Genomic DNA, 20,472 nt, shown 5'->3' on the forward strand with positions numbered 1-20,472 from the left:
GTGCTTTTTTCCAGCTTCATTAATGATAAGATTTTGTTGGGGGGGGGGGAGGGGAAGAGAGGGGGAGGAGAGCAGGCAGGGAGGGGGAAGCAGAGCTCAATAAATGATTTTTAAAATATTTACTATTTATGGTTTAAAAATAGCTATTAAATTACTTCAGGTTTGTGCAGAGAACATTTAATTTATTCTAAAACATTCAATTGAATATGGTTTTGATTGCATGGGCATCTAAAGCGTTGGGATTGTGTTTACAATCTGTGCTAATTCAAAATGTATTTGTTTTTGAAATAGCACATTTGTATATAACCAGATAGCTAGTTTCTACACCAGTTTTCAGGTATTCAGTGCTCCTTATTGAAATTTCTTTGTCACTAACGGTAAACGAAACAAAAAAGAATTTATTGTATGTTTAAAGGAGTATTAGGGTTGACCATAAAATTAACTGGTTACCATGGAAAATAATTTAAAATATAAATAGCAAGTCTTTCATGTATATTTAGATAAGTATTGGTTTAAGCTTAGTGGGTATTTTTAATTTAGCTAAACTGCAGTGGTGTCTGAAGTTGAACTGCCAAACTGTATTTAAAATATCGTGTTTTTACAGAGATTAGAGTTCTGGGTAGGTATTAAGAAACAAGAGAAACAAAGACTCTTCTCTTTGGGAAGGGGACACTTTTGTGTGTTTTGCAAAGGTATTTACTAGACCATCTATTTTAAAGTACATTGCTGCTATAAGTAGGGATTTGCCAAACCTGCATCTGAATTTAGTAGGATTTATGAATCAGGAAAAGCAATTAGATTGCTGCTTCTTGTAGACCTGTGAATAATCTGCCCTTATGAAATAGCCATGTCAGGCTTGCTAGTATGCAGAGCACAATATTCAGTTCACTTCCACTTGGAGTTTTTGATCAGTACAGGCATTCTTGCAATTTAATCCTTACCTCCTAGATTCAGCTGAAACCAATACATGCAATTTGATGATTACCACAATATTCATGAGACTAGTAATATAGTGTTCATCTGTGCTGGTATTGATATACTTGTGTAGCTCCCAGTATCTTTAAAAGAAAGCTTTTGGAATGCCTTAAAGAATAATAATATCTCCTCTGGCCTGTGATGGGACACTAGATGGAGTGAGATCTGAGTTACTACAGAGAATTCTTTCTTGGGTGTCTGGCTGGTGAGTCTTGCCCACATGCTCAGGGTTTAGCTGGTTGCCATATTTGAGGTCGGGAAGGAATTTTCCTCCAGGACAGATTGGCAGAAGCTCTGGGGTTTTTTTGCCTTCCTCTGCAGTGTGGGGCAAGGGTCACTTGCTGGAGGATTCTCTGCACCTTGAAGTCTTTAAACCACAAGTTGAGGACTTCAATAGCTCAGACATTGGTCAGGGGTTTGTTAAAGGAGTGCATGGGTGAGATTCTGTGGGCTGAGTTGTGCAGGAGGTTAGACTAGAAGATCATAATGGTCCCTTCTGACCTTAAAGTCTATGAGTCTATGGTAATCCAGATGTGTTTATATATAATATATATGGTACACATATGGGGTCTGATTCTGTGAAGCATTATAGCTCACAACTCCCATTGAAGTCAATAGGAATGGAGGACAATCAGCCCCTGTTAGTAGGAGCTCAGCACCTGAAAGGAACAGGTCTAGGTAGTATATAAATATATAGACCAAAACATCATCTGTGGACATCTGTAGACATCTGAAATGTGGGGACATCATCTGAGCTCCTAAGACAATTTATTCAGCATTGAAAAATCTGAAAAAATTCAAAACTAACTTGACAAAGTATTTACTTCTCACACATCCAGCAAAACCAGGATTCTTGCTTTTGCAAAGAGTAGGAGATGTTTCACACAGCACTATTGCAGAGACATCAACCAGGGAAGATCAGTGATCACCTTCAGCCTCTACTGCTGAACTTTATAGATCTTTCATTTGCATTGAATGAGAGATGGACATCTAAACCAGTGGTGGGCAACCTGCGGCCCGTAGGCTGCATGTGGCCCATCAGGATAATCTGATTGCTTCCTGCAGCTCCCATTGGCTGGAAATGGTGAACCGTGGCCATTGGGAGCTGCGGGGGGGCCATGCCTGCGGATGTTCAATGTCAACAAAATGTCTTGCGGCCCGCAATCAGATTACCCTGATGTGTCCCAGGTTGTCTATCACTGATCTAAACACTGAGTGCAAAATTCTTCTCTTGGACCATATGGTGGTGCTCAGCTTTGTGCAGTTCTCCCACTGACATCACTGGGAGCTCTGAATATGCTGGAAGAGAGAATATTAAAGATGAAAACTACTGCCATGCAAATCCAAAAGGATATTTTTGTCCTTAAAGCTCAGGGGCTGATCCTGCAGTCCTTATTCAAGCAAAACTCCCATTGACTATGTGACTGCTTGAATAAGGATTGCAGGGTTGGTCCTCATGTGACAGAAAATACAACTGGTGACACATTTCAATGCCAGGGCCCTGGGAGAAGAACAAAGCATATTTGTTGAGACAGGATAGTGAATACAATTAACTATTTTTACAGTATCGTCATGTCAGCGCTATAACTGTACATGTATTTTCACTTAAAATAAGTTGCCATGTTTAACCACACTGTTTCCTTACAGTGCTCAAATGAAATCGCAAGCTCCATTAACAGACTTTCATTATCACAACTGTCTTTCACACAAATACACCACCAACTATTGTACAAACATGTACTACCATCTGATTATTAATTTATATGTGGATATGAAGGAGTCAAATTTCATCTGACAACATACTGGTCAAAGCATACAAAATTTCTGAATAATGGAAAAGCATTGGCTTTCTTTAGTACAGCAGTTTTTCCCAAAGGAGAAATTAAAATAAAAGAGAAGGATTTCTGAATCTTAAGTGATGGATGAGAACTTGTTTGCATTTCCTATAAAATTCAAACATTCCAACAAACTAATGTTTGTATATTGCCTGGCGGACTATTACAAAATAAATTGCTTTTGCTTGTTTTATGATTTCCCTAGATTTCCAGTGTCAATAGTAAATAATTGGAAGTCAGTCAGTCTCCTTGGGGAATGACACCAGTTGGGATCCAACAGATGGCATTCACTCCACCACGAAAGGAGGAAGACCAGCTTCAGTAATTTTGCCTTATTGATTTGGTGGCTGAGAAGTCCAAATACTAATGCTCCTAATGATCAGCCATTCTTTTTGACTTTTGGTAACAAGTATTCTCATGCAGTTAATATCAAACAGAACTTTGTGCTCCACATCTGTCATTTCAAAATTTCCATTTTTGAACTCCCCTAGTCTCAAGTAAGTAGTACATTGCCTCCCTTTTTTGCTCCCTACAATCTTTTCCCCAACTTCCAGGGCTCCATGATGCAAGATGTCATTTTGCCGGTCTTCTGTTCCAGTGATAACTTTAATTTTACTGATTTTAACAGGCTTTTCAAATACAATCACATAGAGATCTCCAGTAGAAGGAGCTTTTCCCCAGAAGTACTCATCAATGCTGCTGTAAGCCTTGCTTGCCTCGTAGTTTTCAAATACATTCATGTTGGTGTGAAGATTTGCGGGTGGGTTGTCAGGGATGTCAAACGAATCCTCTTCAAAGTCATCATCCTTTAGCTTGTTCTCAGCTCCTTTGTAGGATGAATAATATCCCATGTGCTGGAACAGAGATGGCTTAAAGCGGATGACATCCTTTTGAGCTAACAACCCACGGAAATGGATTAGCAGCCAATCACAAGGCATTTCCTGGTAAAACATCAGCAAAAAATGAGCCAGGCGCGGGAGGTCATGGGAGTGGTATAGCTTTCCAATATAGCCCAGTTTGGAAAACTCCAGAGTCACCCAATAGGAACCTTCTCGCGAAGTAATTACTTTCTTAACAGCAGTCAAGAAGTTTTTAGAGCATCGAACATCATCTTCTAGCATGACATAATAATCAGAAAGATTAGCACAAAAGTTAAGCAGGAAAGCATAATCTACATTTTGTTTTGATCGGAACTTCACACGGTCTTCTGGGTCATTGTAATTTCTCTTAAGGCCATCCAGAACTGGATAGTACTCTTCAGGGGCATGGATAACCATTAACCTTCCAGCAATGATGTGATGGGCAAATTTCTGTGAAATATCCTGGACCATCCCTTCACACCAGGATGAGTCAAAATCTGCTAGGTGCACCACCACCGTAATTTCCTTCAGTTCCTCATAACTTGACTGCTCAAATATGGACTTGATCGTCTCGAGCAAATAATTTCCCTTTTTCCGTTTGACTGAGGATAGTCCAATTGTAAGATACCCTGTGCAAAAGAAAATTCAGACAGAAAGATTAACTGAACATGAATCAGGCTTTGAAAATCATACAGCAACAAAGCTAACCTCCAGGCCTGTGGTGTACTAAATAAACCTTCTGAATGATGACGTCTGGGATGTTTGATATGTAAACATATTAAGCTGTATGCTACAAAGACTGTTCTATGCTTTTTCATGAAAGAAGAATTATATTGTAAGCAATTTAACATACGGAGACTATTGAATTAAACATTAGTTTCTTAACTGCAAGAAGTGTTGTGAAATGGACTAAAGCCAAAGTGATATGTGCATATATGTCTATTAGAAAAAAAGAAATACATATAGACAATGTTAAAGCTATAAAGAAAAGGGATTGAAAAGTTATGGCTCACAAATTTTTCTTAAGTCAAGCCATTATGAAGAATAGCACAAAAGTATAAGTTAAAGAATAATCACCTTGCTTTTACCATTTTATGGTACCATAACAAGCTTGATTACTTTTATACATAGTTTTGAGGATTTCTAAACTTTTCATGGATGATTTCGTCTAGCATTTTCAGTTTTAAAATATTTCCCAATTCTCTAATTTTTCCTTGTTAGAATTCCTATTGCAAACTTCCTTCATATTTTCAGTAAGAAATAGACTAGGGTATTGAATTTGAGACAAGTAAATCAGATTTTACTTAAAAGTACAAACAATTTACTTCTGAGTATTATACCTTTCTATATATATAATATTAGTATATATATATATATAAGTATATATAAGTAAAAGTATTTCTATAAGTAGTTTTTAGTGCATTTAAAATCTTTTGAGTGAGATTTTGCCTTCTGCAGTATTTTGAAATAGCTCTTCTTGCACATGTGCATATACCATTAACTTAATTCTTTCAGATATTTGTTAATGTGTACTCCAAATCTGTTATTAGAATCTAGCTGTTTGGATGAAATGTAATCTCTGTTGGAATTGCGAGCAACTACATTTTTAAGAAAATCAGTTTATCCCCATATTTTCTGTAAAAATAGGTTCATGTTAAAACTAGTATGCTTCTTTTCCATTGCAGCTGACCAAAACTCTACGTAAATATTTTGATTTGCAAAATTTTGCAGATAATATGAGCATGGGTGAAATATTGCGACCATGTTCCAATGAGGTGTTCTGTGGCCTTCCTCTAAGCTGTCTACTCAAAATGGAGTTTTAGTGGGGTGTAGTACAAATGCTATCAGTCATCAGCACTGCCTACACAACCCCAAACTTCTCAAACCTTATTTCAACTAAAATTTACATTGCAACCCTGTCCTAGGAAGACCAGCAACTCACAGATGTCTTACTTTTCTCTTGGTGCTTGGATTTATGCATTGGCTATATGCTTGGACTTCTCCATTCTGACCCTCATCTCCTTTGTTTGTGTACGTGAAATGATTGATTTGGTGCCCCAAGGTGACCTGTCGAAAGCCAAATATTGGCATGTTTCAGTGTGAGGGTGAAAGTCTTGACTCCTACCTAAAGTGAGAATATTAGAGAAATGAGGTGGGTGAGACAATATCTTTTATTAGACCAACTGCATAAAGTCAGAATAACCAGACTATTTGGAACTGTCCTACCTGGAGCCTGAGTGTAGGAAAATCTACTCCGCCCTGCATTGCAGGCTATAATGCTGTGGCTCAGTCCCTTTATGGTCCCAGCTTATGGAATGACCTTCATGCCCTATATATGGTTGTTCCCAGCTATAGGATCCACATAAGTGAGAATTCAGTGGTTCTACCCATCTCAGTCCATGGAGACCCAGAAGTGCACCTACATTGTTCCACTATATCATCCCTGTGCAGAAGTACCATGGGAAATCTATGGAGCAGGCAGCATTGTGAATGTCACTGTAGGTCAAAGAGTTTTCACACAGTTCTAAAATGAAATAATTAATGTATGTAAAAAAAGTCTGAGATAACATCTTCTTTCATTTAATGAAAGTCAGATTTTAGTTACTTACTTTTCCTTGGCAAAGGCGTGCCAGCTAGATAGCGATAGGAAACATTTATAGATCCTGAGAAATTTGACAAGTCTTTAAAAGTGTGAACATAGCGCTCCGAATTAAGTTGGTGTGTGGCTGTTTCTCTGATTAATTGCTTGTCCCCTTCCTAGTAATATGAAAAGAGGAAGAATGAGAGAGTGCCTGGGAAGGGGAATACACAGAAAGAAATACATTTGTGAATGCTGGCCACACAGACAAGGGGGGTAGACAAATTTTAATAATAAACTTTTTCAAAGTTAGTTTTCTGGAAAACATTTAAATCTCACCTCATTTTAAAAATCCGTTATCTGAATATTATATATTTTTGGTTACAATAAATCTATCATATAGTTTCAGATTTGGAAAATTGGGAAAGAGAAAAAAGCCCTTTGGCACAAAAACATTGAGAATCTAGTTTTCTAGAAGAATTGAGAGCACTACAGTATTGCCAGAAAAGTGCTGCTATATTCAAAGTAGGACATAATCCCCCTTGACAGTACAGTGGGGAAGTGTTTAACTTTAGTTTTTTTGTAATATTAGAAACTGGTTTGGATGAAACATGAAATAATATTCTCAGACGTAAGGCAAGACTGTACCAATTTGGCACTTTCCTGAGTACAGACCATTCCTTCCCCAGATCCTTGATATGCACAGGAAGTGCACAGACTGTACTATGCTGAAGGATGCTGGTGCCTGTACCCACTGTGTGCCCTGCCACCAAAATAGACTGGTGCAGAAAAAGGGTAGGGTTATGGCCCTGCCTCCTTCCCATCTTGCCCATTTCTCTTTGAGTTGAGGCTCTCCATACCACTATGGCAGCGGTGGGCAAACTACGTCCCGCAGGACCCTCCTGCCCGGCCCCTGAACTGCTGGCCCAGAAGGCTCACCCCTGGCCCCTCCCCTGCTGTTCCCCCCACCCCCACAGCCTCAGCTCACTGCGCCGCTGGCGCAATGCTCTGGGTGGCAAGCTCCTGGGGCAGCGCAGCTGCAGAGCTAGGCCTGACCCAGTGCTCTGTGCCACATGGTGCATGACTGGCTCCAGCCGGGCGGCGCGGCTGCAGCACTGCCAGCCACTAGTACTCCAAGCAGCATGGTAAGGGGGAAGGGAGCGGGGAGCGGGGGGGGGGGGTGGATAGAAAGCAGGGGAGTTTGGGGTGGTGGTCAGGAATCGGGGATGTGGATGGGGTGGTCAGAGGGCAGGGAATAGGTTGAATGGGGGCAGGGGTCTCAGGGGACGCAGTCAGGAAGGAGAGGAGGTTGGATGGGGCAGCAGGGGGCAGTCAGGGGCAGGGTTCCAGGGGCGGTCAGGGAGAAGGGGTGGTTGGATGGGGCAGGAGTCAGCGGGCAGTCAGGAAGGAGAGGAGGGGTTGGATGGGGCGGCGCAGGACAGTCAGGGATGAGGTATGTCAGGGGACAAGGAGCGGGGGGTGGTGGATGGGGAAGGGGCCCCAGGGGGGCCATCAAGGAATGTGGAGGTTGGATGGGCCAGGAGTCCAGGGGAGGCATCAGGGGGCCAGAAGCAGATAAGGGGTGGTGGCTGGGCCAAGCCCCCCTCCGCTAATCGGCTCTCCATACAATTTCCAAAATCTGATGCGGCCCTCAGGCCAAAAAGTTTGCCTTCCCCTGCACCATGGCATACACAGTGTCACACCCACACCATCTGTCTCTTAATGCTTAAGCAAATAAGAAAATTTTCCATTGGAGCTGTGGTGCCATGGAATTGAGGTAGCGTTAGGAATGCTCTTCTAGTTCACATTGGGTGATGGTGGCCCTGAGAAGAGTAAGAAAATTATATGGCAGTTTCACATGTGTGCTATAATACATTAATGCAAGACAAGTGACTTGAGCTTTGATTAAAAGAGAGCACTATGCAATAAACAATAATATTGCTAACACAAGTAGAAAGGAGAACAATAAACAATATTTATTTCAATGTTATTCAGGTTCACAATCAGGGATGTAAGAAATACTTCCAGCAACTTATCTTAGGTTCATGTTAAGTTCAGTTTTTTTTTATAGAAGAAATAAATAATCCATTTACAAGTTGAGTCAGGTTCTCTTGGCTAACATCCAGATGCACCTACCTGATCTGTTATGCTCTCTCGTTCTGCAAGGTCTCCCAGGATAATTTCTTCCTAGTGCTGCTAGGCTACCTTGCATTTACTGATAAGCTATGAAACAAAGCTTTATGTTTATCACTTTCCAGATTAGAATGCAATGAACTGGCTAGAGTCCATGCCCTGACCTCAGGGTGTTACCAAACAGATGTTCATACAGCTGATCCATTAGACCTGCTGGCTACTCAGTCTCCTGATTTTTCTGTGGTGATCCTCATTTTCAGCCATGAATCAGTAAGTGCAGGGGAAAGAAGCAGGAAGTCAGTAACATACACACTTTGTACTACATTTGCCTGACCTTGTGAGATTCCCCTAACTTTCCTGGGAGCTGAAGGGGTTAACTTGCCTTTCAAGAGACACTTTGCTCTTCAGAGGATCCCCATATGCAATATTGTTATTACTTTCACAGTGCCCCCAAAGGGTACTTACATTTACAATAGAAATAAAAAGACACAGTCCCTGCTCCCTATCACTTATAACCGACAGTATATGCTTAAAGTCAACACTGAACCATGCACATTCCGAGATCCAGTCTAAGGGTATGTCTACATCTACAATTTTGCAGCGCTGGTTGTTACAGCTGTATTAGTACAGCTGTATAGGGCCAGCGCTGCAGAGTGGCCACACTTACAGCAACCAGCGCTGCAAGTGGTGTTAGATGTGGCCACACTGCAGCGCTGTTGGGCGGCTTCAAGGGGGGTTCGGGGAACGCGAGAGCAAACCGGGAAAGGAGACCAGCTTCGCCGCGGTTTGCTCTCGCGTTCCCCGAACCACCCTGCAAACCGCAGGGAAGGAGACCTGCTTGCTCGGGGGTTCGGGGAACGAGAGAGCAAACCGGGAAAGGAGACCAGCTTCGCCGCGGTTTGCTCTCGCGTTCCCGGAACAACCAAGCAAACCGTAGGGAAGGAGACCTGCTTGCTCGGGGGTTCGGGGAACGCGAGAGCAAACCGGGAAAGGAGACCAGCTTCGCCGCGGTTTGCTCTCGCGTTCCCCGAACCACCCTGCAAACCGCAGGGAAGGAGACCTGCTTGTTCGGGGAACGCGAGAGCAAACCGGGGAAGGAGACCAGCTTCACCGCGGTTTGCTCTCGCGTTCCCCGAACCCCCCTGCAAACCGCAGGGAAGGAGACCTGCTTGTTCGGGGAACGCGAGAGCAAACCGGGAAAGGAGACCTGCTTGCTCGGGTTTGGGGAACGCGAGAGCAAACCGGGGAAGGAGACCAGCTTCACTGCGGTTTGCTCTCGCGTTCCCCGAACCACCCTGCAAACCGCAGGGAAGGAGACCTGCTTGCTCGGGGGTTCGGGGAACGTGAGAGCAAACCGGGGAAGGAGACCAGCTTGATTACCAGAGGCTTCCTCAGGTATGCTGGGATACCTGCTTATTCCATGGAGGTCAAGAAAAGCGCTGGTAAGTGTCTACACTTGATTACCAGCGCTGGATCACCAGCGCTGGATCCTCTACACCCGAGACAAAACGGGAGTACGGCCAGCGCTGCAAACAGGGAGTTGCAGCGCTGGTGGTGCCCTGCAGATGTGTACACCTCCTAAGTTGCAGCGCTGTAACCCCCTCACCAGCGCTGCAACTTTGTGATGAAGACAAGCCCTAAGTGAATTTAGTGTTCATGAAAGTTTCTGGATCCATTGATCAGGATCAGCACACACAATTTCAGTATCCTCACATTGCCTTGCCAATGTGCATCAATGCTGCACGTTCCATACGTGGACTGTAGTTGCAGGGGCGGCTCCAGGCCCCAGCATGCCAAGCGCGTGCTTGGGGCGGCATGCCACGGAGGGCGCTCTGCTGGTCGCCAAGAGCCACAGGACCAGCAGACCCTCCACAGGCATGCCTGCGGGAGGTCGACTGGAGCCGTGGGACCAGAGACCAGCAGAGCACCCCCCCGCAGCATGCCACCGTGCTTGGGGCGGTGAAATGTCTAGAGCCGCCCCTGTGTAGTTGTATCACTAACGCAGCTTAAGCAAAGTTGTCTTTGCTGCATTATCCTCCAATGGGCTCATGCATTGAAATGGAGATTTCAGTTCCCACTTCAACATCCACAAGAGAGTCAGCACTTTTACGCAGCAATAATGAGTGGATTCTACTGGAGACGTGCCAGAGACTCCAAATGAAATTTGAAACCCCACTAATCAACATTTTTCCTTTTCTTTTTTTTTTTGAAAATGGTCTCTGTAAGGTGCTGGCTTGTCTCCAGCCCACAAAGACCCACTGCCACTCCAAGCCTCTCTTCCCAAGCATGGTTTTGTTTCCCAAACACAAACATAGGCACAGCTCTTCAGCTCACCCTGGGCTACAGCTCCAAGGTTATTTCCCCCCTTGCCTCTTTCAGTCCTTCCTGCAAGGACTAAAAAAGTCCTTCCTTGCTTTTTTAGCTGAGCACCCCTCCTTTCCAGGTTTTCTCCCCAGCAAGTTCCCACTGTTTCCCCTTCCAGGGGTCTCCCTACTGCTCCTGCTCCCTCTTCCTTACTGACAAGCTAGCACTACATAGCCCTGGTGCTGCCCTGCCCTCTCAATTAGCCAAATTCTCTGTGTCTATTCTGCAATTAAACACCCCTGACTGACCCAGATGACTGGGCTTAGGCTGCAGAGCTCTAAAACTGCAGTGTAGATGTTTGGGCACAGGCTGGAGCCCCACTTCTGGGGTCCTTGCCCCTTGTGGGTCTCCTGAACATCTACATTGCAATTTTACAGCCCCACAGCCTGAGCCTTGTGAGTCCAATGACACAGGCCAGACCTGGGTGTTTAATCGCAGTGTAAACATACCCATTGGGAGCAACTGTTCTGGCACAGGGGAGCTGGACCTGCTTCACTTAAAGGGGCCGGCCACCCTTTGAGAAGTCCACGTTAATGAAAAATACTAAGAATTTCACATTAGATGTGGGGTACAGGGAATCAAGTCTTGTTCTCCATTGGGCTGGGTATCTGAGAAAGGTAGCTGGGGAAGGACTGAAGCCATGGGCCTCATTCCCTAATCAGCTAACTTAAGGGGATTTTACAGAAGTAGTGGCTAGCAGGAGAGCTCAGGCAGTGCTACTCCACACATATAGGGAGTCAGGAAGAACCTTGCAGAGAGTTTCCAGTTCCCTACATGTGTTTTTTTCCTGTAAGGGAACTATTTGGTATATTATTTTTAAACTCCCACATTTAAACTGCTGATCTTCTACCTTAGCAAAGAAAACATCAGATGGACCAGGGGAGCTGTCAAACGTGGTCATGGATGTAGAAAAATAAAATAAAATAAAATAAAAAAGCCAACAGCCTAACACATTTGAAAAATGGTTGATGGACCATAAAGGTATCAGGAGATCTGGGAAAACTGTCAGGAGAAAGTAAAAGTCTTGGCTGGGAGTTACATGAATTCAGACATATCAGATTTGTGATGAGAGAAACAATGAAAGAAAGAGAATGTACAAAAAAAGACAAATTTAGAATAAGACATCTCAGGAGTCGGCAAACAGGACAGGAAGGGATTTAAAAAACAACCAAAAAAGATGCACTTTCAGAAGCATCTGGGGGGAATTTGTAGCAATTAGCAGAAGCAAGAGAGGTATCAGGGAGAAAATATGGTACAAGTCAGGTCAAATTTTGTCACAACCAAGAGATGATGAATAAATAAGATACTGTAAAAAATCTCAATGCAAACAACGTCACTAGAGGAAGCGATGTATCAAAAAAGTGGAGTGGCATACCAGAAATCAGGGATTCTCTTTTAGATTACTTGAAAATGGATTGGCTAGCAGTGATAATATAGTAATATCACCTGTTAACTTTTTTTTAATCACTATTTCAATTTAGCATAAGTTTGACATTATTGGACATATATATGTAATATGAATCATTCTGAGGAGACTTTACTCTGAACAACTCACTAAAACGGAAAAGTTGCAGCTGTCATTTTGGCTTCCAGACAGTTTCTAATTTGGCTGAGTACTTGTGGTACCTTGTACTGTGCGCTTGTTCCATGACCCCATTTCTTTCACCTAAGAAGCTTACCAAGACATAACCATCTTCAATGTACAAGTTCATGAACAGCAGGCAAATGACAAGGATTCCTAAGAATGATACTGCTGATCGTTTCCTCAAGCATCTCATTTTCTCCAAATATTTCAAAGTGAGCTTCATGTGAAGAAAAACATATAGGGTCTCCTAGGAGAGAAAAACAGGTTACTAAATTCTTTGAATAGGTATAGAACGCAACCACTTAAAGACCAAATCACAGCCATTAGCATGTGCATTATAACTTCATGTGTTTGAATTAGAGATGGCCATGAGCTAAAAAACAAACCCCTAATTCAAACAGCCCCAGATTTTGAGGGATTCTGAACCTGAAACCAGATTAAATGTTTGTGGCTCATATCCATGTCTAGTTTAAATCAGAAAGATCATTTTTCTTTAAGATACTGTCCATTAAATTTTGTTAATTATTCTACCAAGTTTTACTCACTGACCTTATATATGAATGTACTGCACCGGGCTGTGTTTTCATAAATTGAGGCAAAGAACTGGCTATGCAAGTGTTAAACTGCACATACAAAAATAAATAATGGCATGCCAATAGGCATTCAAGCTGATAGAAAATAGATCTAAGCACGTGTGGAAATTTCTCAAAGATTTTGCACATTAATTCTGAGAACCTTACAGGATGAATAACCAAAAAAAAACCCCTGGAAGTGAAAATTACAATCCATATTTTTTCCGCCAAGCTGATTAAACATATCAAACATTTTGAAGAATTACTCCACTAGATCCTAAATAACAGTGAGACATACACACAATGTATTAATAATAGCACAGTTACCATCAACATTAGCCCATATTGACAAAATATAAGCTTTGGAATAAGGAAATTGTGTGTGTAAACAGACTTTTTAAACTCTTATAAGAATGAGAACAATATAAGATAAAACAAACAAGGAAATAAAAAATGAGTGAATGTCAATATTCAATGAATGAGACACATTTACCACTCAAATCCAAAGTATCTAGGAAACCAGGTTAACCAGCTATGGGAGGATTACACCACCACTATTCTGGGTATAGGGGATATGGTGGAGGAACAGAGAGAACAACTAGGCTGTTCCTATAACTTGGTGATCTTGAGCCGCTCAAATGGCCCAATGAGACTATATTTAGAGCATCACATTGTTTTCTCCCAACCTAATTATTTATGAAAAAAAGTATCCAGACTCTACCAAATTTTGTCCTCAGAAAGTAACACAAAAAGGGCAATGGTTGTAACACCAGTAATTTGTTTTCCAGTGAAATCTGGTGGAAAACAAATGGACTAGTATGATGAGTCTTTGATAGAAATCATGGAGTATAGCTTATTTTTCCCTCTAGCAGGAAAACATTGCATTCTAACCTGGCTTTCCTATGCCTTTAATTATTCATTTTCTATTAACGGCTGATAATATTTTGCAGGCTTGTTTGTTCGTTTTGGAGCAGGCCAATATTTTGAAGATGAAAAAAATACACAAAGTATTTTTTTATAAACTGGAAATTTAGCTAAGAAAATGACATTGCAATTCCATCTTTATAGTTCATTGCGTGTTAATATCCTACCACATGCTGAGAAATGTATCTATCTGTATCATACATAGTTTCATTTCCATGCCTGAGTAACTTGCTTACTTGTTCTGTATGAAATGAAAAAAAGAAATCAGTCACAAAAGAAATAAATCTCATGCTGTTGACCCAGGCCTAAAAACATTGCAAAAAAACTTTTGTGCAGTACGTGGGTTAGAGAATTCAAGGGAGGTTGGGGATAGTCCTAGGAATCTGTTGCAAAGTGATGAAGCAGTAAGGAAAGTGGGGTTTTGTTTCTGCGTTTTTCTTTCTTAAGAAATGCTACATCTGTAGACTGAGTACAGGAGGTAAGCAAATCCTACCTGAATATGAAATGATACCACTACATTGTTGATTAAATGATTTTATTGCCCTGCCTACAACTGGCAACTAGAATGTGTACAGTGACATGGTCTGTGGGTTCCCTCAAACTGTTAGAAGAAGATCCCCTAGCGATCTGAAGGGAAATGACAGAAGCTCCACCAAAATTTTGCCCATTTTATTAATAGTAGATAATGTCACAACAACATACATAAGGACTTTTTAAAAGTAGACATCACTTATAGATATTGAGAGAGTTACATTGTTCCTTTCCTCAAAATTATTGTTTTTAAAGGGTGGGATGGGAATTAGAAATTCACAAACTCACATATGAATAGATTTAAACTCAGGCTTTGTTCAGAACCTGGCAAGGGCTAGCCTGATTCTCAAAAGTTCAAGTATGTTTGAACACATGGATGTTAGAGATATCAGTAACTCTGGAATCAATATTTTAGATGGCATAATGTACCTTCAAGCATTAAAGTGAAGTTTTCCTCTGAAAAATTATTGTACCAATGGCACCTTCTTACTCACTAGGTTACTCTGTGTGTGTGCTCAGAGTCATATTTGCTGACCTGAATTACAGCACCAAACACTTCCTGCTTTACTTCACATAACCCTGCACAGTCAACACTGCTATGAGCTGCAGATTCTGTTCCACATTGTGCATCACGGACATAATTATTTCCAGGCAGTCATCAATTAATTATTGTATCATTGGACTATCATAAATTGCAGACAATGGGGTTGCAGAAGTATAAGTGAAGGACTACAGAAACTTTATTAGTGACGATGATGTGAAAGATGAGAAGCACTCAGCTTGTCTCAGAGCACAGGCTCAATTTGCAGGACAGACTTTTAGACGAAAACCTCCATATTTTTACTGGGCACCTTTAATATGGAAATCATTATAACAATGAACAAAAATGTTTGCAAATAGTGTTTACAATAATTTGAAGGATAAAACAAAGTAAATTTTCAAGAATTTTGTTTGTATGTAAGAGCCAGCTATAGATTCATACCGATTAAACAGACTGAAGAGAAGGGCGCCACAGTTATGACTTAACAAATTTTTCATATACAGTATGTTCTCCAGACAATGTGCTGACACATGCTCTTAAAAACACTAGATGGCAGCATGTACACACATTTGCTATCATATCAGCATGCTTTGTTATCTGTATTTCTCCCAATCAGCTTATTATTAATGCATTGCTCTGTTTAGCATACTTACAGTATATACTTTTAGGAAATATTCCCTGCATTTTCCCAGAACTTCTTTTTTGTTACGGTTCAATTTCCAGCTTCTAACACAGTATAGCAGAACACCTTGGAATTGAAAATTTTCAGAAGAAAACTTAATATTTGTTCCCGATCTATGTCAATTCAGTTAGCCTCCTCTGAAAAAAAACCAAAAACAGCCTTGGTTCTTTCCATAGTGACATAACAACAGGCTTTAAGATATTTAAACATAAATATTCACCATTACTAAGCCAAAAGAGGCTGAAGCCCTGATTTTTAAGAGGGTCTGAACTCAGCATCCAATGCCACAACTTCTAGTTTGTATGTGTATTTTTTAGCACTATGTGTTTAGTTCTCTTATTTTCATATGTAACTAGATAGACAGCTGAGCTATATAAATGCAACTGCTTTTGAAAATTAATCCTGAAGGATTTCAAGTTCATTAATAAACGCATTTGTGAATTTTAATTTTCTTTTCTGTTCTAAAAATAACGTGTGCTTTCCTGATTCTTTTTCTTTAGTCTCCATATTCCTGCTAAAGTTTACATCTGAATTTCTTCTTGATTTGTTAAAGTTTAGGCAGCATGAGCAGGTTTCTTTTGACAATCTTAGTTCATTCTCTTGTCAGCTCTTTTGAGATAAACAATCTCATGAAGTTACAGTGATGAAAAAACTGCTCTTTATAGGATCTGTAACTCTGGGAAACGTGCAGTAATACAGAGGTCAAGATCGATTTTCACATTCCAATTCTGCACTTTCTCTTACACAATCAATATAGCACAGCACAAATTTAAGTATTACATGATTAAAAAAAAAAACAAAAAACACAATCTTTTAAGAAGAGTCTCTTTTTATGAGCCAAATCCTACTCCCACTGAAGTCAATGAAAATCTCAGACCTTTTTGGACACCTCTCAGCAACTTGTGCTCCATGATTTCTAAGGCCTAATCTCAACCCCCATCATCCCTCTGTGTGGACACATTACAGACCGCTATGATCTAGCCTCAGCTAATCAATACAGCAAATATGCTATCCAAAGATGGTAAGTACAATGATGTAGCAGAGGTGTGTGAACATAAGAACATAAGCATGCCATACTGGGTCAGACCAAAGGTCCATCCAGCCCAGCATCCTGTCTGCTGACAGTGGCCAATTCCAATGCCAGGTGCCCCAGAGGGAGTGAACCTAACAGTCAATGATCAAGTGATCTCTCTCCTGTCGTCCATCTGCACCCTCTGACAAACAAAGGCTAGGGATACCATTCCTTACCCATCCTGATTAATACCTATTAATGAAATTAACCTCCATGAATTTATCTAGTTCTCTTTTAAACCCCGTTATGGTCCTAGCCTTCACAACCTCCTCAGGCAGGGGTTTCACGGGTTGATTGTGCACAGTGTGAAGAAGAACTTTCTTTTATTTGTTTTAAACCTGCTGCCCATTAATTTCATTTGGTGTACTCTAGTTCTTATATTATGGGAACAAGTAAATAACTTTTTCTTATTCACTTTCTCCACATCACTCATGATTTTATATACATCTATCATATTCCCCCTTAGTCTCCTCTTTTCCAAGCTGAAAAGTCCTAGCCTCTTCAATCTCATATAGGACCCGTTCCAAACCCCTAATCATTTTAGTTGCCCTACTCTGAACCTTTTCTAATGCCAGTATATCTTTTTCGAGATTAGGAGACCACATCTGTATGCAGTATTCAAGGTGTGGGCGTACCATGGATTTATATAAGGGAAATAAGATATTCTCTGTCTTATTCTCTATCCTTTTTTCAATGATTCCTAATATCCTGTTTGCTTTTTTGACTGCCTCTGCACACTGCATGGACGTCTTCAGAGAACTATTTACAATGACTCCAAGATCTCTTTCCTGATTTGTTGTAGCTAAATTAGCCCCCATCATATTGTATGAATAGTTGGGGTTATTTTTTCCAATGTGTATCTCTTTATACTTATCCACATTAAATTCATTTGCCATTTTGCTGCCCAATCACTTACTTTTGTGAAATCTTTTTGAAGGTCTTCACAGTCTGTTTTGGTCTTAATTATCTTGAGCAGTTTAGTATCATCTGCAAACTTTGCCACTTCACTGCTTACCCCTTTCTCCAGATCATTTATGAATAAGTTGAATAGGATTTGTCCTAGGTCTGACCCTTGGGGAACACCACTAGTTACCCCTCTCCATTCTGAAAATTTACCATTTATTCCTACCCTTTGTTCCCTGTTTTTTAACCAGTTCTGAATCCATAAACGGATCTACCCTCTTATCCCATGTCAACTTAATTTACATAAGAGCCTTTGGTGAGGGAGCCTGCAAAAGCTTTCTGGAAATCTAAGTACACTATGCCCACTGCATCCCCCTTGTCCACATGTTTTTTGACCCCTTCAAAGAACTCTAGTAGATTAGCAAGACATGATTTCCCTTTACAGAAACCATGTTGACTTTTGCCCAACAATTTATGTTGTTTCTATTTGTCTGACAATTTTATTCTTTACTATTGTTTCAATTAATTTGGCTCGTATTGACGTTAGACTTACTAGTCTGTAACTGCCGGATCACCACTAGAACCCTTTTTAAATATTGGTGTTACATTAGCTATCTTCCAGTCATTGGGTATAGAAGCTGATTTAAAGGACAGGTTACAAACGATAGTTAACTGTTCCGCAATTTCACATTTGAGTTCTTTCAGAACTCTTGGGTGAATGCCATCTGGTCCTGGTGACTTGTTACTGTTAAGTTTATCAATTAATTCCAAAACATCCTTTAATGACACTTCAGTCTGTGACAATTCCTCAGATTTGTCACCTACAAAGGATGGCTCAGGTTTGAGAATCTCCCTAACATCCTCAGCCATGAAGACTGAATCAAGAATTCATTTAGTTTCTCTGCAATTACTTTATCGTCTTTAAGTGATCTTTTTGTATCTCAATCGTCCTGGGGCCCCACTGGTTGTTTAGCAGGTTTCCAGCTTCTGATGTACTTAAAATATATTTTGTTATTACCTTTTGAGTTTTTAGCTAGCTGTTCTTCAAACTACTTTTTGGCTTTTCTTATTACATTTTTACACTTAATTTGGCAGTGTTTATGCTCCTTTCTATTTATCGCACTAGGATTTGACTTCCACTTTTTAAAAGATGCCTTTTTATCTCTCACTGCTTCTTTTACATAGTTGTTAAACCACAGTGGATCCTTTTTAGGTTCTTTTACTGTGTTTTTTAATTTGGGGTATACATTTAAGTTGAGCTTCTATTATGGTGTCTTTGAAAAGTGTCCATGCAGCTTACAGGGATTTCACTCTAGTCACTGTATCTTTTCATTTCTGTTAACTAACCTCCTCTTTTTTGCATAGTTCCCCTTTCTGAAATTAAATGCCAAAATGTTGGGCTGTTGAGGTGTTCTTCCCACTACAGGAGTGTTGAATGTTATTATTATATGGTCACTATTTCCATGCAGTCCTGTTATAGTTACCTCTTGGACCAGATCCTGTGCTCCACTCAAGACTAAATAGAGAATTGCCTCTTCCCTTGTGGGTTCCTGTACCAGATGCTCCAAGAAGCAGTCATTTAAAGTATCAAGAAATTTTGTCTCTGCATTTCATCCTGAGGTGACATGTTCCCAGTCAATATGGAGATAATTGAAATCCCTCACTATTACTGAGTTCTTTATTTTGATAGCCTCTCTAATCTCCCTTAGCATTTCATTGTCACTATGTGAGTATGTGTTTTGGTACCTGTATTACACTGCTTGTGTATTTGAGTGCTACATCTCACAAACTAAAGAAAAGTTACTTATTTGCAGAGGAACTGATGACTGTCAGAAAGGACAACTGAATTATTATTGTATAATAATATTTTCAAATCAGCCATATGGTTTTGACTGTCACCACGATGTCCCTGATTTTGGAAGTACAGTACAACCTATCCATTGGCACATTTACAATATCCGCAAAACCCAGAGATAACATACAAAAAAAGCATCGTTGGATTTTCAAACCCCTGGTGAACTTTATTACAATCCCTGATTTGCCTAAGTCTCTCTGAAGCAGAATCCCTACACGCCAGCCTTCTGATGCACTATTCTGCCATTGTGTAGCTAAATTGCTTTGTTTGCATTTCTTAATGCTTGTCCAATTTGTTTTTCTGCTTTTCTTTTTGGAAGGCTGCACTTGAAGCCCCAAAGGCTGCATTCAATCCTCTTTATGAAGTATATGATCCACACAGAACAAAAGATTCCAGAAAGAAACATCTAGCCGATATGTAAAGGATTTTTTTACATGGTTAATATTAAATTGTACATGAGGGTCTGCAACACTTGTGTTAGCATGTGTCATGTTTTTTTTTCCATACAAGATGAAAAATAAGAACACAAATGTAATTGTATATATTTGCAGATATGGTTGGCAGTGAACTGGAAAATTGTAATGGATAGACTGTTCCATGGGGCTTAGATAGACTTCCAACAAGATTCACTGTCTGTCTTACTGAAAGCTTGGAAGCACATGTAAAATATTTGAAGCTGACAGGCATGAAGTTTGCTGGCACTGGCAGCAAGAAGTAAAACTGATGTTGGGGAAGGGAAGGTAGAGTGTGTTAGTTCAGATGAGACTAGCAAATCTAAGTGGGGGTGGGTTACATGGGTTTAAGCAATCTCTTTGTAGTGGGTGTTACTTCTATAGCACCACATGGGACAAAACATGTTTAAAAAATTTAATGTCCAGGGAATTTACAATCTAGATACTGCACTGTACTGACAATTAAAGAAATGGTTTGTGGGGGGGCAAAGACTTTATCATACTTGGTAGTGAAGGAAGGGTAGGCAAAAAGAAGTGGTGTTGAAGAAGAGATTTGAATGTTGAGATGACTGTTTGGGAAAAAAGACTGACTGGGCAAAGTGAAGTATTC

The 20,472-nt window shown here is 40.6% G+C and overlaps 1 protein-coding gene across 1 annotated transcript in view; it reads right to left on the reverse strand.

The window, feature by feature from the left end:
• Positions 1-2,565: 2,565 nt before the first annotated feature.
• The window catches only part of MGAT4C (MGAT4 family member C), a 168,181-nt gene continuing 150,274 nt past the window's right edge, over positions 2,566-20,472 (reverse strand). Inside the window, exons 2-4 of the mRNA XM_050935588.1 lie at positions 12,425-12,577; positions 6,280-6,427; positions 2,566-4,299 (exon numbers count right to left, since the gene is read on the reverse strand). Of these exons, the coding sequence (XP_050791545.1) occupies positions 3,143-4,299; positions 6,280-6,427; positions 12,425-12,577 (1,458 nt within the window). The 3' untranslated portion in view covers positions 2,566-3,142. The remainder of the gene's footprint in view (positions 4,300-6,279; positions 6,428-12,424; positions 12,578-20,472) is intronic.

The sequence above is a fragment of the Gopherus flavomarginatus genome, chromosome 1 (genome assembly GCF_025201925.1).
Source record: "Gopherus flavomarginatus isolate rGopFla2 chromosome 1, rGopFla2.mat.asm, whole genome shotgun sequence".
Classification (NCBI taxonomy): domain Eukaryota; kingdom Metazoa; phylum Chordata; order Testudines; family Testudinidae; genus Gopherus; species Gopherus flavomarginatus.